At 49.1% G+C, this 26,195-nt stretch overlaps 1 protein-coding gene across 1 annotated transcript in view; it reads left to right on the forward strand.

Moving 5' to 3' along the window:
• Positions 1-2,952: 2,952 nt before the first annotated feature.
• Positions 2,953-26,195, forward strand: part of CERS1 (ceramide synthase 1) — a 58,826-nt gene continuing 35,583 nt past the window's right edge. Inside the window, exon 1 of the mRNA XM_060233438.1 lies at positions 2,953-3,180. Coding sequence (XP_060089421.1) covers positions 2,953-3,180 — 228 coding nt within the window. The remainder of the gene's footprint in view (positions 3,181-26,195) is intronic.

Genomic DNA, 26,195 nt, shown 5'->3' on the forward strand with positions numbered 1-26,195 from the left:
ACAACCTTGCTTCTGGCTCCGCCCCCCCAAAGTCTCCTGGCTCCACCCAGTCTCCTGGCTCCACCCCCAAAGTCCCCAGATATTTATTCAATTGGACTTTGCAAGACCTAGGGGTCTTCGAGAGCGGCAGTTTGACCACCCCTGCCTTCCACGTGCATCCCTTTCTTTCCCTACAAATGTGGGAGTGGGTGGGGCTCTCAGGCCCCAATCCTATGCGCTCTTACTCTGGAGCAAGGGTGGCCAAACTGTGGCTCATGAACCACATGTGGCTCTTTCACATATGTTGTGTGGCTCTTGAAGCCTCCACCACCACATTGACTGGCTTGGAGAAGGCATTTCTCCCTTTAAATCACTTCTCCAAGCCAAGCCAGCCGGCAGCTTGGAGAGCACATTTAAAGCTGCTTTCTTTCCACATCTCTCTCCCCCATCTGCTTTCCTTCCTTCCTTCCTTCCTTCCTCCCTTCCTTCCTCCCTTCCTTCCCACAACATCTGATGTTCATGTCTTGTGGCTCTCAAACGTCTGACGTACATTCTATGTCACTCTTGGACAGGGGTGGCCAAACTTGATGAATGTAAGAACCACACAGAATACATTTTGGATGTTTGAGAGCCACAACAAATGAATGTCAGATGTTTGAGTGCCGGGAGGGAGGGAGGGAGGGAGGAAGGAAGGAAGGACATAAGAGAAGCCATGTTGGATCAGGCCAATGGCCCATCCAGTCCAACACTCTGTGTCACACAGTGGCCAAAAACCCCAAGTGCAATCAGGAGGTCCACCAGTGGGGGCAGGACAGGAAGGAAGGCAGGCAGGCAAATAGATGGGGGAGGAAGGAAGAAGGGAGAGGTGGAAAGAAAGCAATTTTAACTTGAAATGCATTCTCCAAGCCGCCAGCTGGCTTAAGAACATAAGAGAAGCCATGTTGGATCAGGTCAATGGCCCATCCAGACCAACACTCTGTGTCACACAGTAGCCAAAAAACCCAGACGCGATCAGGAGATCCACCAGTGGGGCCAGGACACTAGAAGCCCTTCCACTATGGCCCCTTCCAAGCACCAAGGATACAGAGCATCACTGCCCCAGACATAATAACATAAGAGAAGCCATGTTGGATCAGGCCAGTGGCCCATCCAGTCCAACACTCTGTGTCACATAAGAACATAAGAGAAGCCATGTTGGATCAGGCCAGTGGCCCATCCAGTCCAACACTCTGTGTCACATAAGAACATAAGAGAAGCCATGTTGGATCTGGCCAGTGGCACATCCAGTCCAACACTCTGTGTCACATAAGAACATAAGAGAAGCCATGTTGGGTCAGGCCAGTGGCCCATCCAGTCCAACACTCTGTGTCACATAAGAACATCAGAGAAGCCATGTTGGATCTGGCCAGTGGCCCATCCAGTCCAACACTCTGTGTCACATAAGAACATAAGAGAAGCCATGTTGGATGAGGTCAGTGGCCCTGCCAGTCCAACACTCTGTGTCACATAAGAACATCAGAGAAGCCATGTTGGATCTGGCCAGTGGCCCATCCAGTCCAACACTCTGTGTCACATAAGAACATAAGAGAAGCCATGTTGGATGAGGTCAGTGGCCCTTCCAGTCCAACACTCTGTGTCACATAAGAACATAAGAGAAGCCATGTTGGATCAGGCCAGTGGCCCATCCAGTCCAACACTCTGGGTCATACAGTGGCCAAAAACCAGGTGCCATCAGGAGGTCCACTGGTGGGGCCAGGACACTAGAAGCCCTTCCACTATGGCCCCTTCCAAGCACCAAGGATACAGAGCATCACTGCCCCAGACATAAGAACATAAGAGAAGCCCTGTTGGATCAGGCCACTGGCCCATCCAGTCCAACACTCTGTGTCACAAAAGAACATAAGAGAAGCCATGTTGGATCAGGCCAGTGGCCCTTCCAGTCCAACACTCTGTGTCACATAAGAACATAAGAGAAGCCATGTTGGATCAGGCCAGTGGCCCATCCAGTCCAACACTCTGTGTCACAAAAGAACATAAGAGAAGCCCTGTTGGATCAGGCCAATGGCCCCTCCAGTCCAACACTCTGTGTCACATAAGAACATAAGAGAAGCCATGTTGGATCAGGCCAGTGGCCCATCCAGTCCAACACTCTGTGTCACAAAAGAACATAAGAGAAGCCCTGTTGGATCAGGCCAATGGCCCATCCAGTCCAACACTCTGTGTCACATAAGAATATAAGAGAAGCCATGTTGGATCAGGCCAATGGCCCATCCAGTCCAACACTCTGTGTCACAAAAGAACATAAGAGAAGCCATGTTGGATCAGGCCAGTGGCCCATCCAGTCCAACACTCTGTGTCACATAAGAACATAAGAGAAGCCATGTTGGATCAGGCCAATGGCCCATCCAGTCCAACACTCTGTGTCACATAAGAACATAAGAGAAGCCATGTTGGATCAGGCCAGTGGCCCATCCAGTCCAACACTCTGTGTCACATAAGAACAGAAGAGAAGCCATGTTGGATCAGGCCAGTGGCCCATCCAGTCCAACACTCTGTGTCACACAGTGGCCAAAAACCAGGTGCCATCAGGAGGTCCACTGGTGGGGCCAGGACACTAGAAGCCCTTCCACTGTTGTCCCCACCCCCCCCCCCCCAGCACCAAGAGAAGTGGTTTAGCTTGGAGAAGTGATTTAAAGCGACAGGGTGACGGAGGCTCCGAGAGCCGCACAAAATGTGTGCAAGAGCCCCAGGCGGCTCCCGGGCCCCAGTTTGGCCACCCGTGCTACGCGCCCCCTGGCGGCCAGCGACAGCCCGCCGCCTCCGCCCCCTCGGCTTCGCCGGGCGTGCGCCTGCGCGGCGGGCCAACCTGCTCTTCCAGCGGCAAAAACAGCTGGCGCGGGACCGGCGGCGCGCGCGGATGGGCGGCTGCGGCGTGAGCGCTGGGGAGCCGTGAGCCTCCTGGGGGTCGGAAGCATGGAGGCGCCGCCGGCGGAGCCCATGCCGGGCTACGAGGAGCTGGTGCGGCGCAGCTACCGGAGCCTGGCCGGGGCGCTGCGGGGCTGCAGCGACTGCGGCTGGGAGCTGTCCCGCCGGACGTGGGCCGAGAACGCCCGGCTGGCCTGGAGCGAGCCGCTGCTTTGTCTGGTCTGCGCCGTCGGCTGGACCGTCGCCCGCCGGGCGGCCTCCCGGGGCCTCTTTCGGGTCAGTACGCCGGAATAGAGGGGGGCGGGGGGGAGAAGAAAGCTGGTTTCTTGCTCTTGCGTTGCATGGGCGGCCGGGGGAGGGGGGCATGCTCGGTCAGTTCATTGCACTGCATTACATCAAACTGCACCGCATTGCATTCAATTGCATCTCACTGCATTGCTTTAGATTGCACTGCATTGCATTAAACTGCACTGCATTAAATTGCATTGCACTGCATTGCGTTGCTTTAGGGGGGCAGAGGAATTCTAAGAGTGGGGGGGGGATAGAAATCACAGTCTCTGTTCCATTGAGGGGAGCGGGGGGGGGGTCTGCATTCCGTGGGGTGCACAGTGGCGTATTGCTGGGGCGGGGGTGGGGGACGAATCCGTGCTTGTAGCTTTGGCGTTGCAATATTTGGGGAGACGCAGTTTGCTTCTAAGGAGAGGTCGTCTCCCTCCGTTACGCGCTTTGGCTGTGGGGAAACTCAAGGGGGCCGCGAACTTGCGAAAAGGCGTCGCCTTCCCCATCGGCTTTTGCCCGTGCTGGTGCGCCTGAATGTGGGTGGAAGCTGCTGCCGATGGCGCCGGGTGGGGGGTGGGAAGGAGTTGACATTGGATGTCGGGGGAGGGGGAGCGTCTGGCATGGTTCTTGCAGTGCCGGGGGGGGGGGGGGGGGTGGGTTGGTTGCTTTGCATCTGCTATTGGAAGTAAAAGATGATGAAACCTATCCGGGAACATCTGAAATCTGGATAGAAGATGAAGATTTTGTGGTGGTGTTGGGTTTGGGGGGCGGGGAGGGAAGTTCGGGAGTTGTGTGGTCTAGGATTACATCGTAAGGCGAGAACCAATGAGACGCCTTTGCAGTGTCAAATCGAGCATTGCATTGTGGGCAAATGTTGTGGTGTGGGGTGGGGGTGGCGATATTATAGCATTGGGAAAGGTGCAGAAAAGGGCAACTTGAATGATTCGAGGGTTGAAACGCTTTCCCTATGAAGAAAGGTTAAAACGCTTGGGGCTCTTTAGCTAGGAGAAATGTCGACTGCGGGGTGACATGATAGAGGTTTGCAAGATTATGCATGGGATGGAGAAGGTGGAGAAAGAAGTACTTGTCTCCCTTTCTCACAATAGGAGAACTCGTGGGCATTCCATGAAATTGCTGAGCAGTCGGGTTAGAACGGATAAAAGGAAGTCCTCCTTCACCCAAAGGGTGATGAACACGTGGAATCCACTGCCACAAGAGGTGATGACGGCTGCCAGCATAGCCAGATTCAAGAAGGGATTGGATAAGCATATGGAGCAGAGGTCCATCAGTGACGATTATCCACAGCGTATTGTCTGGGGCAGTGATGCTCTGTATTCCTGGTGCTTGGGAGGGGCACGGTGGGAGGGCTTCTAGTCCCACTGATGGACCTCCTGATGGCACCTGGGTTTTTTGGCCACTGTGTGACACAGAGTGTTGGACTGGATGGGCCATTGGCCTGATCCAACATGGCTTCTCTTATGTTGTTAGGGGAGGGCTCTTGAATATTTTGGAAAGTAGGAGAAATAGTTGGGGGCTGGGGCTGCGTGTCCTTCCCACAGCTACGCAGGATTTGAACCCAGACCCTGTACACTGGACTACCCCAGTTATGCCTCATCTATTTCCCAATAGGAACACATAGTATAATTTACTGTAAGCCTTTGGGAAAGGGTGGAATAGAAATCTAACAGATAAAATAATTCGATTATAGTTATTATAATTTACTGCAGCCATGAAATTCAAAGACGTTTGCTCCTTGGGAGGACAGCTATGGTGAACCTGGGCAGTATAATAAAAAGTAGAGACATAACCCTGCCAACAAAAATCCGTATAGTCAAAGCGATGGTATTCGCAGTAGTAATGTACGGCTGTGAGAGCTGGACCATAAGGAAGGCCGAGCGCAGAAGAATAGATGCTTTTGAGCTGTGGTGCTGGAGAAGACTCTTGAGAGTCCCTTGGGCTGCAAGAAGATCAGATCAGTCAGTCCTAAGGGAAATCAACCCAGACTATTCCCTGGAAGGTCAGATACTGAAGCTGAAGCTCAACTACTTTGGCCACTCCCTGGAGAAGACCCTGATGCTGGGAAAGACAGAAGGCAAAAGAGGAAGGGAACGGCAAAGATGAGATGGCTGGACAGTGTTACTGATGTAGCAAACATGAATTTGAGCAGGCTTTGGAGGATGGTGGAAGACAGGAGGGCCTGGCGTGACTTGGTCCATGGGGTCGCAAAGAGTCAGACTCGACTGTGCGACTGAACAACAAGTAAATATGGCAGTAGGGGACTATTCCCCACCCCCATTACTGATGTTCCTTGATCCTTTTTTTCCTCGGCATGTTCCAAGGCTGACCCATTTCCTGCTCCCCCAGTCTAGGTGGGGTCTTCCATAGGGGAAGGGAAATTTGGTCATCCTTTCACTTTGGGAGAGGGGCATACCCATGGCAGAATCGCCTACACTTTCATTTAGATAGATCCAGGCGGGCAGCCGTGTTGGTCTGAAGCAGTAGAACAAAGTAGGAGTCAAGGTGCACCTTTAAGACCAACAAACGTTTATTCAGAATGTACGCTTTCGTGTGTGCGCGCACACTTCTTCAGACGAGGAATCAAGTACAGAGCAAATGAGCAGAGCGACATATAGCTGGTAGGCACTGCTTTAGAATGCGAAATGGTACAAATTTAAAAATCCAATGACAGAATAGTAAAATTAACAAATGGAGCAATTTGTTATGAATTGAGCAGTTTGTTAATTTTACTCTTCTGTCATTGGATTTTAAATTCATTTCCCACAGCATAACCCCAAATCTGTCACTCCGGTACTGGATCCTGTCTGCTGTTACATATGAAGATGATGATGATATTGGACTTATGTCCTGCCCTATACTCTGAATCTCACAGTCTTAGAGTGGTCACAATCTCCTTTCCCTTCCTCCCCCACAACAAACCCTGTGAGGTAGGTGGGGCTGAGAGAGCTCTCCCAGAAGTTGCCCTTTGAAGGACAGTGTCTCAGAGTGGCCTACAATCTCCTTCCCCTTCCTCCCCCACAACAAACCCTGTGAGGCAGGTGGGGCTGAGAGAGCTCTCCCAGAAGCTGCCCTTTGAAGGACAGTGTCTCAGAGTGGCCTACAATCTCCTTCCCCTTCCTCCCCCACAACAGACACCCTGTGAGGTGGGTGGGGCTTAGAATGCTCTCCCAGAAGCTGCCCTTTCAAGGACAGAGTCTCAGAGCAGCCTGCAATCTTCTTTCCCTTCCTCCCCCACAACAGACACCCTGTGAGGTGGGTGGGGCTGAGAATGCTCTCCCAGAAGCTGCCCTTTCAAGGACAGAGTCTCAGAGCAGCCTGCAATCTTCTTTCCTTTCCTCCCCCACAACAGACACCCTGTGAGGTAGGTGGGGCTGAGAATGCTCTCCCAGAAGCTGCCCTTTCAAGGACAGAGAGCAGCCAACAATCTCCTTTCCCTTCCTCCCCCACAACAGACACCCTGTGAGGTGGGTGCGGCTGAGAGAGTTCTCCCAGAAGCTGCCCTTTCAAAGACAGAGTCTCAGAGAGGCCTACAATCTCCTCCCCCACAACAGACACCCTGTGAGGTGGGTGGGGCTCAGAGGACTCTCACAGCAGCTGCCCTTTCAAGGACAACCTTTGCCAGAGCTATGGCTGACCCAAGGCTATTCCAGCAGCTGCAAGCGAGGAGTGGGGCATCAAACCTGGTTTTCCTAGATAAGAGTCCACACACTTCACCAGTACCCCAAACTGGCTCTCTTTTCACTTGGATGGGAATTAATTCATTTGATTCCAGGATGCTCATTCACCCTGATTCTAACATTGAGGATACCCCCAGTAACCCTTTCTCTCAGTGCATGATCTTTGAGTTCTTCTTTCCACTCTTTCATGTGGAAAGAAGAGCTCTTTGGTCCAGATGAGTAATTCAGTGTTTCACACATGAAGGCAGGGCTTTTTTTTTTAATAACCAGAACTCCTTTGCATATTAGGCCATGACCCCCTGGTGTAGCCAATCCTCCTGGAGCTTACAGTAGGCCTTGTATTAAGAGCCCTGTAAGCTCTTGGAGTATTGGCTACATCAGGGGGGCATGGCCTAATATGCAAAGGAGTCCCTGCTACAGAAAAAGCACTGCGAAAGAACTCCTTTGAAATAGCGGTGATCGTTTTTTTATTATAGCTTATAATAAAAGTAGCCTTTCAGTTTACCGGGTACCTGGAGTTCCTCTGCGAGCAGTTTTCCTTCTAAGCTGAGTTAGCGTGAGCTAGCTCACAGATTTTTAGCCTGCAGCTCACACATTTTTGTCTTAGCTCAGGAAAAATGGGCCCGGAACACAATCATGTATGCAGTAGCTCACAGTTTTAATGCCAGTAGCTTACAAAGTAGAATTTTTGTTCACAACTCTGCAGCTTAGAGGGAACACTGTCTGCGAGGTGGAGAATATGTGATCTGCGCAAACCAAATCAAGTAAATCTTAGCCATGGGAATGCAGTTTTAGAGAGAGAGCAGAGTCCTCTCTAGCTATGTTTTGAAATCTTTGCAGCTTGTGGTTTTCTATCAATGGCAGATCTTTGCCTGGGGAAATAGTGGGATTTACACCAAAGGAGGTACCAGAGACGCTAAGAAAAGTTTGGACCTTCTGTCCTACTCTGAGAGCATGGCACACCCAAAAGGTACCTACTGCTTTGAAGAAGAAGAAGATACTGGATTTATATCCCGCCCTCCACTTCGAAGAGTCTCAGAGCGGCTCACAATCTCCTTTTCCTTCCTCCCCCACAACAGACACCCTGTGAGGTAGATGAAGATATTGGATTTCTATCCCGCCCTCCACTCCGAAGAGTCTCAGAGCGGCTCACAATCTCCTTTCCCTTCCTCCCCCACAACAGACACCCTGTGAGGTGGGTGGAGCTGAGAGGGCTCTCACAGAAGCTTCCCTTTCAAGGACAGAGTTTCAGAGTGGCCTACAATCTCCTTTCCCTTTTCCCCCCACCAAAGACACCCTGTGAGGCAGGTTGGGCTGAGAGGACTCTCACAGCAGCTGCCCTTTCAAGGACAACCTCAGCCAGAGCTCTGGCTGACCCAAGGCCATGCTAGCAGGTGGAAGTGGAGGAGTGGGGAATCAAACCCGGTTCTCCCAGATAAGAGTCCACTCGCTTCACCACTACACCAAACTGGCTCTCTCTTTGGGTAGGATTTTGAAGGACGACAACCCTCCAGTGTTCTGGAGTTAGGGAAGAACCTTCTGCGTCTGGCCATTTACAGAGTACTGCAGGACGGGACCAAAGGTTTGCTAGTCCAGCTTCCCCTTTGCCCCCGTGGCAGGGGTGTTAAACTTATTTGTTATGAGGACCGGATCTGACATAAATGGGACTTTATGGGGCCGGGCCGTGTGTGTCATAAAACGTAATGCAAGGTAGCAGAGATATAAACTTTATAAAGGACACAGAGAAAGACAATTTAAGATTTTTTTAAAAAACACATTAAAATAAAGCATGCTTGAAACATTAGCAGTCTTGCAATATTTTATTTAACCGTCTCTGATAACGGAGAACTCTTGCTCTGAGGAGCCTCGGCCAATAGAAGGAAGAGAGGCTTAGCTTGGTAGCTCTGCTGCGCGATTGAGAGAGCCTGGCAAAGCAAGCTCTCCATCCCCACCTTCCTCCCCAAGGGAGGAGCCTCAGCCAATGAAGAAAATAGAGGTTTTGCTCTGTAGCTCCTGTGCGATTCAGCAAGCCTGGCAAAGCAAGCTGCGATGCAGAAGGAAGCAAGAAAAAGGGAGAAGGATGCAGATGACAGCCAGTTGCTCGGGAGCCTGATAGGTACTTTCTTTGTATTTCTTCCATGGGATCCAGGGAATTGGGCAAAGGAAGCTCTGGCTCTTTCCTTCCTTCCCCAGGGGGAGGAGCCTCAGCCAACAGAAGGAAGAGAGGCTTGGCTCAATAGCTCTGGTGTACCTGGCAAAGCAAGCTCTCCCTCCCCATGGGAGGAGCCTCAGCCAATGGAGAAAATCAAGGTTTTGCTCCATAGCTCCTGTGTGATTGAGCAAGCCTGGCAAAGCAAGCTGTGACGCAGAACAAAGCAAGAAAGAGGGAGAAACCCTCGTAGGGAGAAGGAAGCAGATGACTGCGAGTTGTTTGTGGACCTGATAGGACTCTTCCAGGGGCCTGATCCAGCCCTTGGGCCCCATGTTTGACACCCCTGGCCTAGAAGGTTCACAAGCAGGGGCATACAGAACAAACCCACCCCCCTTTCCAAGTCCTCTGCAACTACCATTTAGCTGTCCCTGGACGCTGAGGTTCTTTTTAGTTCTCTGGGCTGATAGCTAGAGCCACCGACCTCTCCTCCCGTCAGTTCATCTAATTCTTTTTTAAAGGCCTCCTGCTCTGCTGTCATCACTACATCCTGTGGCAGTGAGTTCCACAAGCTAGTCGCAGGTGGCGTGAAGAACCACTTCCTTTGGCCAGCCTTGAGTGTTGCCGTCGCTGATAGGGTTACCAAGCCCAATTCAAGAAATATCTGGGGACTTTGGGGGTGGAGCCAGGAGACATTGGGGGTGGAGCCATGAGCAAGGGTGTGACAAGCATGATTGAACTCCAAAGGGAATTCTGGCTATCACATTGAAAGGGACCACTCTCCTCTTAAATGCCTTCCCTCCACTGGAAATAAAGAAGGATAGGGGCACCTTCTTTGGGGGCTCATAGAATGGGACCCCCTGGTCCAATCTTTTTGAAACTTGGAGGGTATTTTGGGGAGTGCTATTGGATGCTATGCCGAAAATTTGGTGCCTCTACCTCAAAATTCAGCCCCCCCAGAACCCTAGATACCCGCAGATCAATTCTCCATTATTCACTATGGGAATCGGTCTCCATACGGAATCATGGAGTGCCCAGTAGACATTTCCCTCCCCCCCCCCCCGGCTTTCTGATGACCCTGAAGCAGGGGGAGGGCCTCCAAACCGAGGGATCCCCTGTCCTCCCCCCCTCCCGGAATTGGCAACCCTAAAGACCTCATTGTCCTTGAAAGGGCAGCTGCTGTGAGAGCCCTCTCCAGCCCCACCCACCTCACAGGGTGTCTGTTGTGGGGGAGGAAGGTAAAGGAGATTGTGAGCCGCTCTGAGACTCTTCGGAGTGGAGGGCGGGATATAAATCCAATATCATCATCATCATAGTCCCATCAGTCAACTTGGAGAAGCCATTTGTCTCTTTAAAACTCTTTCACCAAGCCAAACTGGCCAGTGGCTTGGAGAATGTATTTAAAGTTGCTTTCTTCTCACCTCTCCCTCCCTACTCCCCCATCTGTGTCTCCAAACTGGGGGATCCCCTGCCCCGCACCTGGGGATTGTGCATCACGATAGAAGCCACACGGACCAAAGATTGGAAGGGAAGCAATAGCTCCGTGTATAGGATACCTCTTGTACAAATCCAAGCGGGCAGCCGTGTTGGTCTGAAGCAGTAGAACAAAGCAGGAATCAAGTGGCACTTTTAAGACCAACCAATTTTTATTTAGAACATCAGCTTTCGTGTGCTCTTGAGCACACTTCGACGAGGAATCCAGCATAGTGAGCAAAGCCATACATAGCTGAGCATAGCTGTACATAGCTGGTAGGCAGTGGCCCAGAATGCAACATGGTACAGATTGCAGAACCGATGACAGTGAAGTAAAATTATCTGGTAGGCAGTGGTTTAGAATGTAAAATGGTACAATGACAGAACAGTAAAATTAACAAATTGAGCAAACCTTTGATCTGAGTAGCAGAGCATGCGAAAGCAGCAAAACAGTAGTATGTCAGAATGTGAGATTGTCTGTCAATGACAATGGGGGATGGATTTCCATTGTCATTGAATATAGTGTAATTCCCATTACATGTATTGAACCCATCCCCCATTGTCATTGACAGACAATCTCACATTTTGACATACTACTGTTTTGTTGCTTTCACATGCTGGCGCTACTCAGATCAAAGGTTTGCTCGATTTGTTAATTTTACTATTAAAAATTGGTTGGTCTTAAAGGTGCGACTTGGCTCATTCTTGTACAAATTGTTCTCAATGATGTCCAATAAAGATGGGGTTTTTTACAATTATTGTAGAAAATTGATTTCTTTATTCATAGCAAAAATTTTCAAAATGTATAGAAACTCATTAATCCAGGCTTTCTTAAAAGTTCATAGACATTCCAGATTTGCACAACGTATGCAGGAGGTACTGAAAAAAATCAATCAATAATCATAACCAACTTAGAGGCACAACCGGTCTAAAGAACTCCTGTTTCGCATTACTGCTTTATCCAAGCTAATTTTCCTACTCATGTGCTTTAGGAGAGCCAGTTTGGTGTAGTGGTTAAGTGTGCAGACTCTTATCTGGGAGAACCAGGTTTGATTCCCCACTCCTCCACTTGCACCTGCTAGCATGGCCTTGGGTCAGCCATAGCTCTGGCAGAGGTTGTCCTTGAAAGGGCAGCTGCTGTGAGAGCCCTCTTCAGCCCCACCCACCTCACAGGGTGTCTGTTGTGGGGGAGGAAGATAAAGGAGATTGTGAGCCGCTCTGAGACTCTTTGGAGTGGAGGGCGGGATATAAATCCAATATCTTCATCTACCTCACAGGGTGTCTGTTGTGGGGGAGGAAGGGAAAGGAGATTGTGAGCCGCTCTGAGACTCTTCAGAGTGGAGGGCGGGATATAAATCCAATATCATCTTCTTCTTCTTCACTCATCACACTAGAAATAAATTTTGCATCATTTTCTCAGCATTTGCTGTCGTCTGAGGACTGGCAATGCTACTTGCTGAACGGCAAGTCCCTTGCATCTTGAGATGGGAAGGAGACCTTAACCTTCCGCTTGCGTCTTCTCTGCCTTGTGAAACGTGAGAAACCTCCACCGTGTCCTCCTGAGATGGCCGTTTCCTCCAAAACTCCTTCCTCTGCTTGTTGGGGGTGGGGGGTGGGGGAAAGGCCTGAAAAGCTTAATCGATTCTTTTCTGTTTCCAGAGCAAGCTAGGCTCTGTCTGTTTGCGGTTGCAAAGGCCTCTCCTTGCACTGCAACAAAGAATAGATCATTGTTAGCGTGCAAACGGGCGCGTGGGCTCGCGGAGGAAGTCTCTTGTCTTGCCACAAGGACACAGAGGTTGTGAGTTGGAGCCTGAAGGCCGCCCCCACGCCTGTAGCACGGGGAAAGGAGACCTTTGAAAACGCTGACCTGCTTCCTGTACTGACGGGAACCTCAAAGAGGTGAGCAGGCATCCGGGGAGAGAAACTCAGCTCATCTTCAAACGTTTTGCTGGGTCACGATTGGAACATCTAGTCCAGCATCCTCTCTTAGAATTGTCAATTCCCCAGATGGGGGCAGGGGATCCCCTGGTTTGGAGGCCCTCCCCCCCATTTCAGGGTCATCAGAAAGCGGTGGGGGGGAGGGAAATGCCTGCTGGGCACTCCATTATACCTTATGAAGACCAATTCCCATCAAACGGTGGGGCTGTTTTTTGAGGCAGAGGCACCAAATTTGCAGCATAGCATCCAGTGACTCTCCTCAAAAGACCCTCCAAGTTTCAAAAAGATTGGACTAAGGGGTCCAGTTCTATGAGCCCCCAAAGAAGGTGCCCCTATCCATTATTTCCAGTGGAGGGAAAGGTGCACAGTTCCTTTAAATGTGATGGCCAGCGTTTTCTTTGGAGTTTTAATTATGCTTGTCGCAACATTGCTTCGGGCTCCACCCCCCAAAGTCTCCTGGCTCCACCCCCAAAGTCCCCAGATATTTCTTGAATTGGACATGGCAACCCTGTCCTCTCTCCAAGAGGAGCCAAGCAGATACCATCTCCGGAAGCTGTTTGGAAACAAAGACCAGTAGCTGCTCCAGAATCCGGAGGTTCAAAAAGTTCAAGAATCTGGAGGTTCAAAAAGTTCCTGCTGGATTTCTCCTGCTTTAAAAGTCCCAGCCTTTGTTTGCACGGGGTGCCGGGGGCGGGCGGAGGAGATTTCTGGTCTTTGTGGATGCAGAGATGGGAGGGGGTGAAGACAGTTGATATCAGACTGAAACATGATTGATTAAGGAAGCAAGGAGATGGGGAGCCATGTTAGTCTCTCTGTAGCAGTAGAAAAGAACAACAGTAGCAGCTGAAAAGTCAAACAAAGGTTCATATCAGGATAGGAGCTTTCCTGAATCATTGCTCACATCTTCAAATACCAGTTTGGTGTAGTTGTTAAGTGCGCAGACTCTTATCTGGGAGAACCGGGTTTGATTCCCCACTCCTCCACCTGCAGCTGCTGGAAGGGCCTTGGGTTAGTCATAGCTCTCGTAGGAGTTGTCCTTGAAAGGGCAGCTGCTGGGAGAGCTCTCTCAGCCCCACCTACCTCACAGGGTGTCTGTTGTGGTGGGGGGAAGGTAAAGGAGATTGTGAATGTTCTGAGACTATTTAAGATTCAGCGTATAGGGCGAGATATAAATCCAATAGCATCATCTTCTTCTTTTTCTTTCCTGTTAGTGTTGGAGTTTTCTTGGTGACTCTTGGGTACCTTCAGCTGGACCCAGAAGAAAGACCTATTCCCCCCCCCCCCTTAAAAAAAATTAACAGCACCTGTATCCAAATATTGATTTCTTTTCTGGCTTCCATCCAATCCATGCTCTTAAACGCTAAGCTAATCCTGATCAGAATTTAGCATTTATAGCTTTTCTCCCCATTTTCTTTTTTTTAAAAAGCAAACCCCTGAACAGAAAGAAACACAAAATATAACCATGGTGTCAAGTCTGCAGAAGCCTCTATAAAGAGTTTCCAAATATCTAAAAACGTATCTGTGGCCAGTTGTTGTCTACATGTGCAGCATTCAAATGCCGATACAGGCTATGAAGTCCTCAATCCATTGGACTACAGGAGGTGGACACTTTCCTTATCTGAAGAAGTCAGCCATGACTCATGAAAGCTCAGTGGGTGAGGGATGGTGGCTCAGTGGCAGAGCATCTGCTTGGGAAGCAGAAGGTCCCAGGTTCAATCCCCGGCATCTGCAACTAAAAAGGGTCCAGGCAGTAGGTGATGGAGAGGGAGGGACGGTGGCTCAGTGGTAGAGCATCTGCTTGGGAAGCAGAAGGTTCCAGGTTCAATCCCCGGCATCTCCAACTCAAAAGGGTCCAGGCAAATAGGCATGAAAAACCTCAGCTTGAGACCCTGGAGAGCCGCTGCCGGTCTGAGTAGACAAGACTGACTTTGATGGACTGAGGGTCTGATTCAGTATAAGGTAGCTTCATATGTTCATTTGTTGTTGTTCAGTCACACAATCGAGTCCGACTCTTTGCGACCCCATGGACAAAGTCACGCCAGGCCCTCCTGTCTTCCACCATCCTCCGAAGTCTGCTCCAATTCGTGTTTGTTACATCAGTAACGCTGTCCAGCCATTTCCTCTTTTGCCGTCCCCTTCTTCTTTTGCCTTCTGTCTTTCCCAGCATCTGGAACTTCTCCAGGGAGGGCTCCCTTCTCATTGGGTGGCCAAAGCATTTGAGCTTCAGCATCTGACCTTCCAGGGAACAGTCTGGGTTGATTTTCCTTAGGACTGACTGATTGGATCTTCTTGCAGTCCAAGGAACTCTCAAGAGTCTTCTCCAGCACCACAGCTCAAGAGCATCTATTCTTCTGCGCTTGGCCTTCCTTATAGTTCAGCTCCCACAGCCATGCATTACTACATTACAGCCATACATTACATACATCATATGTTCATACCGTTCCACAAATTTTGTTAGTCTTTAAGATGCTACTGGACTCTTGCTCTCTTCTACTTATCTTCCTGGCATTGTAAAATGAGCAAGCCCATAGCGCTCCATGGGGCTCAGCCTCCTTGTGAATTTGACGGGCCCCCTTCCCCAAGTCTTGACTCCCCCCTCCCCCTGGGGACCCCTCCCCGGATCGCCTCAACACATGAAGCAGGTAGTGGCATCTGCAAGCTCTCCCCTGAAGCACTCTGAGCAGAGTTGGGTGGGTGGGTGGGCATATTCCGAAAGTTGGGTGGGTGGGTGTGCAGCCAGCCCCTCCCCCTGCTCCCAGCAGCCCTTAGTCCGGCCATGAAGAGCTGGGGGCTCCACGTGCTGCCTTGTTTTCCACCGCCATGAGCCTGAACGGTCAGTTCTTGGGTGGGTGGGAGGAGAGGCTTCTAGATGGCACAGGCCGCAAGGGCAGCTAGAGGCCTTTCGGGGTAGGGAGGGAAAATCATCCCCAAGCCATAGAGTTTCCCTCAAAAGCCGGAGCTCCTCCATGTGACATTGCTGACATGATGACATCACTTCCTTTCGATGCCACCATGTTGTGTTTGCGGGCAGGATTTCCCCCTACTGGACCGATGGCGGCATGAGGATCTCCTGTTAGGGTTGCCAAGTGCAATTCAAAAAATATCTGGGGACTTTGGGGGTGGAGCCAGGAGACGTTGGGGGCAGAGCCAGAAGCAAGGATGTGACAAGCATCATTGAACTCCAAAGGGAGTTCTGGCCATCACATTTAAAGGGACTGCACCCCCTTTTAAATGCCTTCCTTCCATTGGAAATAATGCAGGATAGGGAGCATCTTCTTTTGGGGCTCATAGAATTGGACCCCCTGGTTCCATCTTTTTGAAACGTGGAGGGCACTTAGAGGAGAGGCGCCAGATGCTACGCTGCAAATTTGGTGGCTCTACCTTAAAAAACAGCCCGCCCCAGAGGCCCAGATACACACAGATCAATTCACCATCATACCCTATGGGAATCAGTCTCTATAGTAGGGGTGGCTGACTGTAGCTCTCCAGATGTTTTTTTTTTTTGCCTACCACTCCCATCAGCCCCAGCCATTGGCCATGCTGGCTGGGGCTGATGGGAGTTATAGGCAAAAAACATCTGGAGAGCTACCGTTGACCACCCCTGCTCTATAAAGAATCATTTAGTGTCCAGCGGACATTTCCCTTCCCCTGCCCGCTTTCTGGTGACCCTGGGGGGAGGGCCTCCAAACTGGGGGATCCCTTGCCCCCACCTGGGGATTGGCAACCCTATCTCCTGCCCTCACCTGTGGATTGCCATCCCAATTACCTCTTCCCCGAAAGACCAAACAACTGGGCAGGCCCAAAGTATATGTTTAAGACATCCTGTGAGTTATACAATATCAGCAGGGCTTTTTTTGTAGCAGGAGCTCCTTTGCATATTAGGCCACACCCTCCCCTGAGGTAGCCAATCCTCCTGGAGTTTACAGTAGGCCCTGTAAGAAGAGCCCTGTAAGGTCTCGGAGGATTGGCTACATCAGGGGGGAGTGGCCTAATATGCAAAGGAGTTCCTACAAAAAAGAGCCCTGATATTAGACCACATGCCCTGATGTAGGCAATCATCCTCCAAGAGCTTACAGGGCTCTTCTTACAGGTACTGTAAACTCCAGGAGGATTGGCTACATCAGGGGGTGTGTGGCCTAATATGCAAAGGAGTTCCTGCTACAATGAAACCCTGAATACCAACAATTAAACATTTAGTCCTTTACTAAAAAATTTCCTTCTGGACCTGGATCCCATCATCACTCTTAAAAACGAAGCTAATCCTGATCAGAATGTAGCGTTTACGACTTGGTTAAACAAGGCGCAGCTTGAGAACATGTTTATAACATTTTTAAATGGCGTCTGGAGAGTCAGAATCTGGTCCATGAGGTTTTTTCCTACACCTACAACCAGTATTCCCTCTAAGCTGAGTTAGTGTGAGCTAGCTCAGAGATTTTTAGCCTCACACATTTTTGTCTTAGCTCAGGAACAATGACCCCAGAGCACATTAAGTTATGTAGTAGCCAGTGTTCCCTCTAACCTGAGTTAGTATGAACTAGCTCACAGATCTTTAGCCTCCAGTTCACACATTTTTGTCTTAGCTCAGGAAAAACGGCCCCAGAGCGCATTAATTTATGTGGTAGCCAGTGTTCCCTCTAAGCTGAGTTAGCGTGAGCTAGCTCACAGATTTTTAGCCCCCAGCTCACACACTTTTGTCTTAGCTCAGGAACAATGGCTCCAGAGCACAATACTTTATGCAGTCGCTCACAACTTTAAGACCAGTAGCTCACAAAGTAGAATTTTTGCTCACAAGACTCTGCAGCTTAGAGGGAACGTTGCCTACAGCCTGAGATCCTTTTAACTGGAAATTCTGAAGGTCGAATCGGAGACTTTTGGGGGGCAAGACATGCACTGTTTCTTTGATCTGTGGGTCCCATATATGGTGGGGGAGGGGAGGGCCACCCCCTTCAGTGTTGGAAGCCTGGAACTGTAACGGAACATGGTGGTTTGGTTTATGTTGTTCTGGATATTGTATTTATTGGCAACAGTGTGTGTGTGTGTGTGTGTTATAACATTTTGAATTTTTCTCATAAGTAACGCTAGTGTTTTGTGTATTCGTTATGTATTGGAGATAAGATATTAAGTACATTGTTTTCATTATACAAGGGAGATAGCTGGTGTTTTCTGGTTGTTTAGTCTGTCTTTCCGTCTCTGTTTTTTCACAGCCACTGTCCAAAGCAGGCTGCTGCCGGCAAACATCCTGACCCACATGTGCAATTATTGTATTTCAGAGCCCTTGGCCAGGGGAGGGCTTTTTAATTTGAATCTCGTTTTTGTCAGGTCTTAGTCACTATTGGTCGCCGTCTCCCTTCGATGCAGCAGGTCTGGAAAATGGAGATTGTTCTCCGTTTGCAAGCTGATCTGAGCGGGTTCGATAACGGAGCTGGCGGGGCTGTGAGAACACGGAGGCACCCTCGTCGTGGCGTAGGGCGATCGGATCACGCGGCGCATGGAAAAAAACACTTGATAGTTAGCGCTTTGCCAGCCCACGCGGGCAGAGGTGTGACGAGGGCCGGTGACTGGGAAAGGAGGTCGGATTGTGTTTGCACGGTTGTAGTTGCGCTATCGTCTGCCCGTCTTGAGTTGCATTCTGTGTGCGATGGTGCCCATGAATTGGTAAGCAGGGTGTATGCATTTTGCTCCGAGCTGGAGCATTGTACTACCCAGAAGTGGTTTGGTTTTTTTTTTCTGGGAAGGGGCAGGGTTTTCCTGGATGTAGGGATGACAGCTACGATGCCAGCGTTGGGCAAGATCCCACAGAACTGTTCTGCTAAGTCAGGGATGTCAAACATGCGTTCCGGGGCCCAAATCAAGCCCCTGGAGGGCTCCTATCAGGCCCCTGAGCAACCGGCTGTCATCTGCTTCCTTCTCCCTCTCTCTTGCTTCCTTCTGCATCTCAGCTTGCTTTGCAAGGCTCGCTCAAGTGCACAGCAGAGCTGCGGAGCCAAGCCTCTTCCTTCTATTGGCTGGGGAAGGAAGGAAAGACCCACAGCTTCCTTTGCCCATTTCCCAGGATCCCACGGGAGAAATACAGAGAAAAGCACCTTAAACGTACGAGCGTCATCCTATTCTAAATCGTTTACTGTGTGATTGTTTTAGAGGCGAAAAAACCAGAAGCTTGGGGAAAGCTGTAATGCGAAACAGGAATACAGACTGGTTATGATGATGATGATGATGATGATGATGATGATGATGATATTGGATTTATATCCCGCCCTCCACTCTGAAGAGTCTCAGAGCGGCTCACAATCTCCTTTACCTTCCTCCCCCACAACTGACACCCTGTGAGGCGGGTGGTGCTGAGAGAGCTCTCCCAGAAGCTGCCCTTTCAAGGACAGAGGCTCAGAGCGGCCTACAATCTCCTTTCCCTTCCTCCCCCACAACAGACACCCTGTGAGGTGGGTGGGGCTGAGAGAGCTCTCACAGCAGCTGCCCTTTCAAGGACAGAGTCTCAGAGCGGCCTACAATCTCCTTTCCCTTCCTCCCCCACAACAGACACCCTGTGGGGTAGATGAAGATATTGGATTTATATCCCGCCCTCCACTCCGAAGAGTCTCAGAGCGGCTCACAATCTCCTTTCCCTTCCTCCCCCACAACAGACACCCTGTGAGGTAGATGAAGATATTGGATTTCTATCCCGCCCTCCACTCCGAAGAGTCTCAGAGCGGCTCACAATCTCCTTTCCCTTCCTCCCCCACAACAGACACCCTGTGAGGTAGATGAAGATATTGGATTTCTATCCCGCCCTCCACTCCAAAGAGTCTCAGAGCGGCTCACAATCTCCTTTCCCTTCCTCCCCCACAACAGACACCCTGTGAGGTGGGTGGGGCTGGAGAGGGCTCTCACAGCAGCTGCCCTTTCAAGGACAGACTCTCAGAGCGGCCTGCAATCTCCTTTCCCTTCCTCCCCCACAACAGACACCCTGTGAGGTGGGTGGGGCTGGAGAGGGCTCTCACAGCAGCTGCCCTTTCAAGGACAACCTCTGCCAGAGCTATGGCTGACCCAAGGCCATGCCAGCAGGTGCAAGTGGAGGAGTGGGGGAATCAAACCCGGTTCTCCCAGATAAGAGTCCGCACGCTTAACCACTACACCAAACTGGCTCTCTCTCTTATGCCTGTAAGCTGATGTCGGTACTTTAAACTTAACGTTCCTCTGCATACACTGAGCAAACCCAGATTTGTTAATTTTTTTTTTTTGCCGTTGGTAAAGAAATTGGACTTACAAAGCATTTGTGGTGAAGTGGTCTGTATTGGAATTGAAAGAAAGGACGTTCGAGTAGAGGCACACTGTACATGGAGCTGTTGCTTTTTTTTCCTCCTGGTCTCCTATCCGTGTGACTTTTTTCCCGTTGCACAAGGAGATCGGCAACCCTGCCCCCACCCACCTTTACATTCATCACAGGCCGCAAGCTAGTTGCGAGGTTGTACGGTCAGGGGTTTTTTGGGTTTTTTTGAGCAGGAACGCAGTTCCAGCTAGTTTGGCATCGGGGTGTGTGGCCTAAAATGCAAATAAGCTCATGCTGGGCTTTCTCTGCAAAAAAGCCCCGTGTGAAACAATGGCGATGTCGAGGGATGCGGCCTAATATGCAAATGAGTTCCTGCTGGGCTTTTTCTACAAACAAAGTCCTGTGTGCAGTTGATGTCCCAATTGCCTGACCTAGAATTGTCACGCCTGTGGGACCCTTTGGAATTTAGTCACAGGTTACTGTGTGCGCCCTCAAAATGGCGGCTACAATAGGCAGAGCCATGTCAGGGAGTGAGAGAATTCATAACTCCAGTAGTAGCCTCAACATTTCAGTCAGAAGCTGTGTCAGAGGATATCTTTTAGGGTTGCCAGTCCCCAGGTGGGGGCAGGGGATCCCCCAGTTTGGAGGCCCTCCCCCCGCTTCAGGGTCATCTGAAAGCAGGGCGGGGGGAGGGAAATGTTTGCTGGGCATTCCGTTATTCTCTATGGAGACCGATTGCCATAGGTATAATGGAGAACTGATCCGTGGGGCTCCAGGGGGAGGCTGATTTTTAAGGAAGAGGCACCAAATTTGCAGCACAGCATTCAATGCCTCTCCTCAAAAGACCCTCCAAGTTTCAAAAGGATCGGACCAGGGGGTCCAATTCTATGAGCCCCCAAAGAAGGAGCCCCTATCCTTCGTTATTTCCTATGGAAGGAAGGCATTTTAAAAGGTGTGCGGTCCCTTTAAATGTGATGGCCAAAACTCCCTTGGGAGTTCAATGATGCCGGTCACACCCTTGCTCCTGGCTCCGCCCCCAAAAGTCACCAGATATTTCTTTAATTGGACCTGGCAACCCTTATACCTTTTAATATGAGCATATTTATATCTTATTACAGAAAACATATAAAACTATTTTCTTTATGAAAATACATTCCTGTAGATATACACGGGAATGCAGTGCTCTTGCACTGTTGTGGCAGCTGTTGCTGAAGCCATTTTTAAACAGTTCAATAATGCTGGTCACACCCTTGCTCCTGGCTCCACCCCCAAAGTCCCCAGATATTTCTTGATTTGGACTTGGCAACCCTACTAGAAGCATACTTCATCAGAGCACCAGAAAGCACCATGGGGGACCCACCCAAGGAGCACCATGGGGGACTCCTGATTAGGGTTGCCAAGTCCAATTCAAGAAATATCTCCCGGGTTCTCTCGTCAGCCAAAGTAAGTCCCCTCGAAATACTAATGCACGTCCTAGACAGATTCCTTTGCTGGAAAAAAGTAGGCAGCAGGCATTAAGGTGACTTTTATGCCCAAAACAAAGGTCTCGGTCTGCTCCTCTTAAGAGAAACAGGTCAGCTCATCATGTTCCAACCCCGGAAGTCTCAGGCATTGCCTCCGGATTTTGATGCAGTAATTCAGAGCAAGAGGTGACAGTTATCAGAAAGTTTTAAATAAACAAATTTTTGCAAGAGTGCTAATCGTTTAAGCATATTTGAGAGCCAGTTTGGTGTAGTGGTTAAGTGTGTGGACTCTTATCTGGGAGAACCGGGTTTGATTCCCCACTCCTCCACTTGCACCTGCTGGAATGGCCTTGGGTCAGCCATAGCCCTGGCAGAGGTTGTCCTTGAAAGGGCAGCTGCTGTGAGAGCCCTCTCAGCCCCACCCACCTCACAGGGTGTCTGTTGTGGGGGAGGAAGGGAAAGGAGATTGTGAGCCGCTCTGAGACTCTTCGGAGTGGAGGGCGGGATATAAATCCAATATCTTCTTCTTCTTCTAAAAAATCATTGTGTTTGTCTGTTTATATCTCTGCTACCTGGCATAACATTTTACGACACGCCTGGTCCGGCCTGACAAGGTCAGATCTGGCCCTCATAACTAATGAGTTTGACACCCCTGGCTTAAAAGAATTTTGGAATTGTAAAGAATGCTAGGATTCCGATATGGAGGGAAGAGCAGACGTGCCAAGCCCTATAGGTATTAATCTTCATAATCAACTGCTTGATCGTCTTAAGGGCAAGGGACCTCTGTGATACAAAATTTTCCTCTGGGCTTTTTATAATATTCAATTTTTCTATTATAGCCAGATTTCATGGACTGGAGAAATTACCTTGTTTAATATAATATAATAAGCAATTACACCACTCTAATGGCAGACAGTGAGGAGGACCTAAAGAACCTCTTGTTGAGGGCGGAAGAGGAGAGCACAAAAGTAGGCTTGAAACTCAACATCAAAAAAACTAAGATCATGGCATCCGACCCCATCACTCCTTGGCAAATAGAAGGGGAAGACATGGAAGAAGTGGCAGACTTCGCATTTCTGGGATCCAAGATCACTGCAGATGGTGACTGTAGCCATGAAATTAAAAGACGTTTGCTCCTTGGCAGGACAACTATGGCGAACCTGGGCAGTATAATAAAAAGTAGAGACATCACCCTGCCAACAAAAGTCCATATAGTCAAAGCGATGGTATTCCCAATAGTAATGTATGGCTGTGAGAGCTGGACCATAATGAAGGCCGAGCGCAGAAGAATAGATGCTTTCAAGCTGCGGTGCTGGAGAAGACTCTTGAGAGTCCCTTGGACTGCAAGAAGATCCAATCAGCCAGTCCTAAGGGAAATCAAGCCAGACTGTTCCCTGGAAGGTCAGATGCTGAAGCTGAAGCTGAAATCCTTTGGCCACCCAATGAGAAGGGAGCACTCCCTGGAGAAGACCGTGATGCTGGGAAAGACAGAAGGCAAAAGAAGAAGGGGAGTGCAAAAGAGGAGATGGCTGGACAGCGTTACTGATGTAACAAACATGGATTTGAGCAGACTTTGGAGGATGGTGGAAGACAGGAGGGCCTGGTGTGACTTTGTCCATGAGGTTGCAAAGAGTCAGACTCAACTGTGCGACTGAACAACAACAACAACAACAATAAGCAATTATCTTCAGAGAACACAATTTTGAGTTTCAGATTTAATGCCAGTATCCAAGGCTCAGATTCAACTGAATGCTGGCCAGTTTCCAGTCTAAAGGCAGTACCAGCCACATATTTCGGGATCCCGCAGAGCTGACGCAAGAACTGCATTAGTGGCCGCTGTATGGTCTCATTTGTTCTGTGGACCCAGATTGCTGCTCCATATAGCAGTCGAGACAGTACCTTAGCGACGAAAGCTGTCACAGTTGAAAACGTCAAGATCGAAAATGAAGTTCTCTTTTCCAAATATTGAAGAAATGTTTCCAGTGAACTGAAAAATGGGGTCAGTGAACTCAGCCATCTCTTAATCTAACCAATGCCGTCGGTTTAGAAAGACTTTTTCAATCCCAGATTTTATATCCAGACTTTCTCCATTGTTCTGATTCTACGCAGGTGACGTGTTTTTGTTGTAGTGAGTGAATCAAAGATCATGCCTTCATGTGATTGTGCAATATACTCAGGTAAAAGCCCTAACAAAGTTGGTTCATTTGGAATTATATATCCCAGAGCTTGTTTTGTAGCAGGAGCTTCTTTGCATATCCTTCCTTCCTTCCTTCCTTCCTTCCTTCCTTCCTTCCTTCCTTCCTTCCTTCCTTCCTTCCTTCCTTCCTTCCTTCCTTCCGGATTTCTTTCGGATTTCTTTCTTTCTTTCGGATTTCTTTCTTTCTTTCTTTCTTTCTTTCTTTCTTTCTTTCTTTCTTTCTTTCTTTCTTTCTTTCTTTCTTTCTTTCTTTCTTTCTTTCGATTTTTTTGGTTGCTGTTTTTGTTAAGACTTACAGTGCTCCTGGAGGATTTTCATGGCAAGGGACATTCAGTAGTGGTTTACCATTGGCTGCCTCCACAGTCACCCACACAGCTGGTGTTCCTTGGTGGTCCCCCAATATTGACCTGGGCCAACCGTACTTCGCTTTCTGAGATTGGCCTAGCCAGGGCTGTCCTACCACAAAAACCTGTCAGCTACTAGTAAAGGTAAAGGTCCCCTGTGCAAGCACCAGTCGTTTCCGACTCTGGGGTGACGTCGCATCACGGCGTTTTCACGGCGGACCTTTTTACGGGGTGGAACAAAGCAAGTGTCAAGTTGCATCTTTAAGACCGACCGAGTTTTATTCAGGATGTAAGCTTTTGAGTGCTCTGAGCACCCTTCATCAGACAATAGTATGGAACGGCAAGCAGCCCTAAAGATAAAGTGGGCAGTGAGCTAGTATGCGGAGTCACGGAATTATTTTTAGCAGATTAAAAGTGGGCAGAGTTAGTATGCAGAGTCAGGGAAATGTTTTTAGCAGATTAAAAGAATCACTAGTTGGGGTCTGGTGTTTGTTAGTTAGTGTTGACTGGGCTGAAACAACAACGCAGGGTAATATAAAACAGATTGATGTCCACGTACTAAACCCACGTACTAAACTAAAACCATCCTGGGTGTGAAGGGCATTAAATGAGAGTCTTCTGTAATGTTTTTGTTGTTCAGTCTCTGGGTTAAAATGGTTGCGAAGTGCAAAAAAGAACACATTAAAATATAGCGGAAGATGGGTTAGTATATGTAATGAGATGTAATAACATATACTAACCCATCTTCCACTATATGGCAAACTAGAATTATGTTTATATGTGCGTTGTGAAAGTTTTATCGCGGAGTGAGATGGACAAATTAACTAAAACTTTAGATATATTCTTTAGCTATATTCAAAAAGGAGTGGAAGAAATTTAAAAGATATATGGAGAAAGAATGGAATATAAAAAGTCATTGGACAATTTTTTAGTAGTAATGAGAGAAGAAAAATATTGAACTTTGATTGGTTAGTGGTACCTTTATAATTGAATTTAAATTTACAACTTCAGGGAAGTCAAATATTGGAGGGAGGGGGGGTTGAAATATCATATGGGTTAGTATAGAAAAGAGACAATTAATTACTGTAACCATATGTTATTAATAAATTGTTAAAACGCGTTTATATGTGTGTTAAAGGTTTAAATCAAACATCTGAGAAACCTACGCCCTCATTTCTCTATATTTAGATTGCCTGCCATTCCATAATATTGTCTGATGAAGCGTGCTTAGAGCACACGAAAGCTTACATTCTGAATAAACCTTGGTTGCTCTTAAAGGTACGACTGGACTCTTGTTTTGTTCTACTGCTCCAGACCAGCACAGCTGCCCACCTGGATCTTTTTACAGGGTGGTTTGCCGTTGCCTTCCCCAGTCATCTACACTTTTCCCCCAGCAAGCTGGGTCCTCATTTTACCAATCTCGGAAGGATGGAAGGCTGAGTCAACCTTGAGCCGGCTACCTGAACCCAGCTTCCGCCGGGATCGAACTCAGGTCGTGAGCAGAGAGCTCAGACTGCAGTACCGCAGCTTTACCACTCTGCGCCACAGGGCTCAGTCTCTCAACTACTGTGCATCTCCAAAAACATGTCCTTTAAAAATCTGCTTTATTGTCGGCACAGTTGCAGCCTACATATTTGGCAGCATACAGAATATTCAGTTTAATTTCGGGGTGTGTGTGCTTAAATACCATTGGCTGGGGAAGGAGCCGTGGCTCAGTGGTAGGACATCTACTTGGTATGCAGAAGGTCCCATGTTCAATCCCCAGCATCTCCAGTTCCCTGGGGTCATTGTAGAAAAAGAGGTGCTGGAGCTCATTAGCACAACTCACTTGGACAACTCATTTGAATATGCCAGACACCCCTGACATCACTGGAAGGTGTACTAAATTATATCAGTTCAGTCAGTTTGGTGTAGTGGTGAAGTGTGTGGACTCTTTATCTGGGAGAACTGGGTTTGATTCCCCCACTCCTCCACTTGCACCTGCTGGAATGACCTTGGGTCAACCATAGGTCTCGCAGAGTTGTCTTTGAAAGGGCAGCTTCCTGGAGAGCTCTCTCAGCCCCACCCACCTCACAGGGTGTCTGTTGTGGGGGAGGAAGGGAAAGGAGATTGTAGGCCACTCTGAGACTCTGTCCTTAAAGGGCAGCTTCTGGGAGAGCTCTCTCAGCTCCACCCGCCTCACAGGGTGTCTGTTGTGGGGGGAGGGGGAGAGAAAGAAGATTGTAGACCACTTTGAGATTCTGTCCTTGAAAGGGCAGCTTCTGGGAGAGCTCTCTCAGCCCCACCTGCCTCACAGGGTGTCTGTTGTGGGGGAGGAAGGGAAAGGAGATTGTAGGCCAATCTGAGACTCTGTCCTTGAAAGGGGAGCTTCTGGGAGAGCTCTCTCAGCCCCATCCACCTCACAGGGTGTGGGGGGAGAAGATAAGGGAGATTGTTAGCCGCTCTGAGTCTCTGATTCAGAGAGAAGGGCGGGGTATAAATCTGCAGTC

The sequence above is a fragment of the Heteronotia binoei genome, chromosome 2 (genome assembly GCF_032191835.1).
Source record: "Heteronotia binoei isolate CCM8104 ecotype False Entrance Well chromosome 2, APGP_CSIRO_Hbin_v1, whole genome shotgun sequence".
Classification (NCBI taxonomy): Eukaryota; Metazoa; Chordata; class Lepidosauria; order Squamata; family Gekkonidae; genus Heteronotia; species Heteronotia binoei.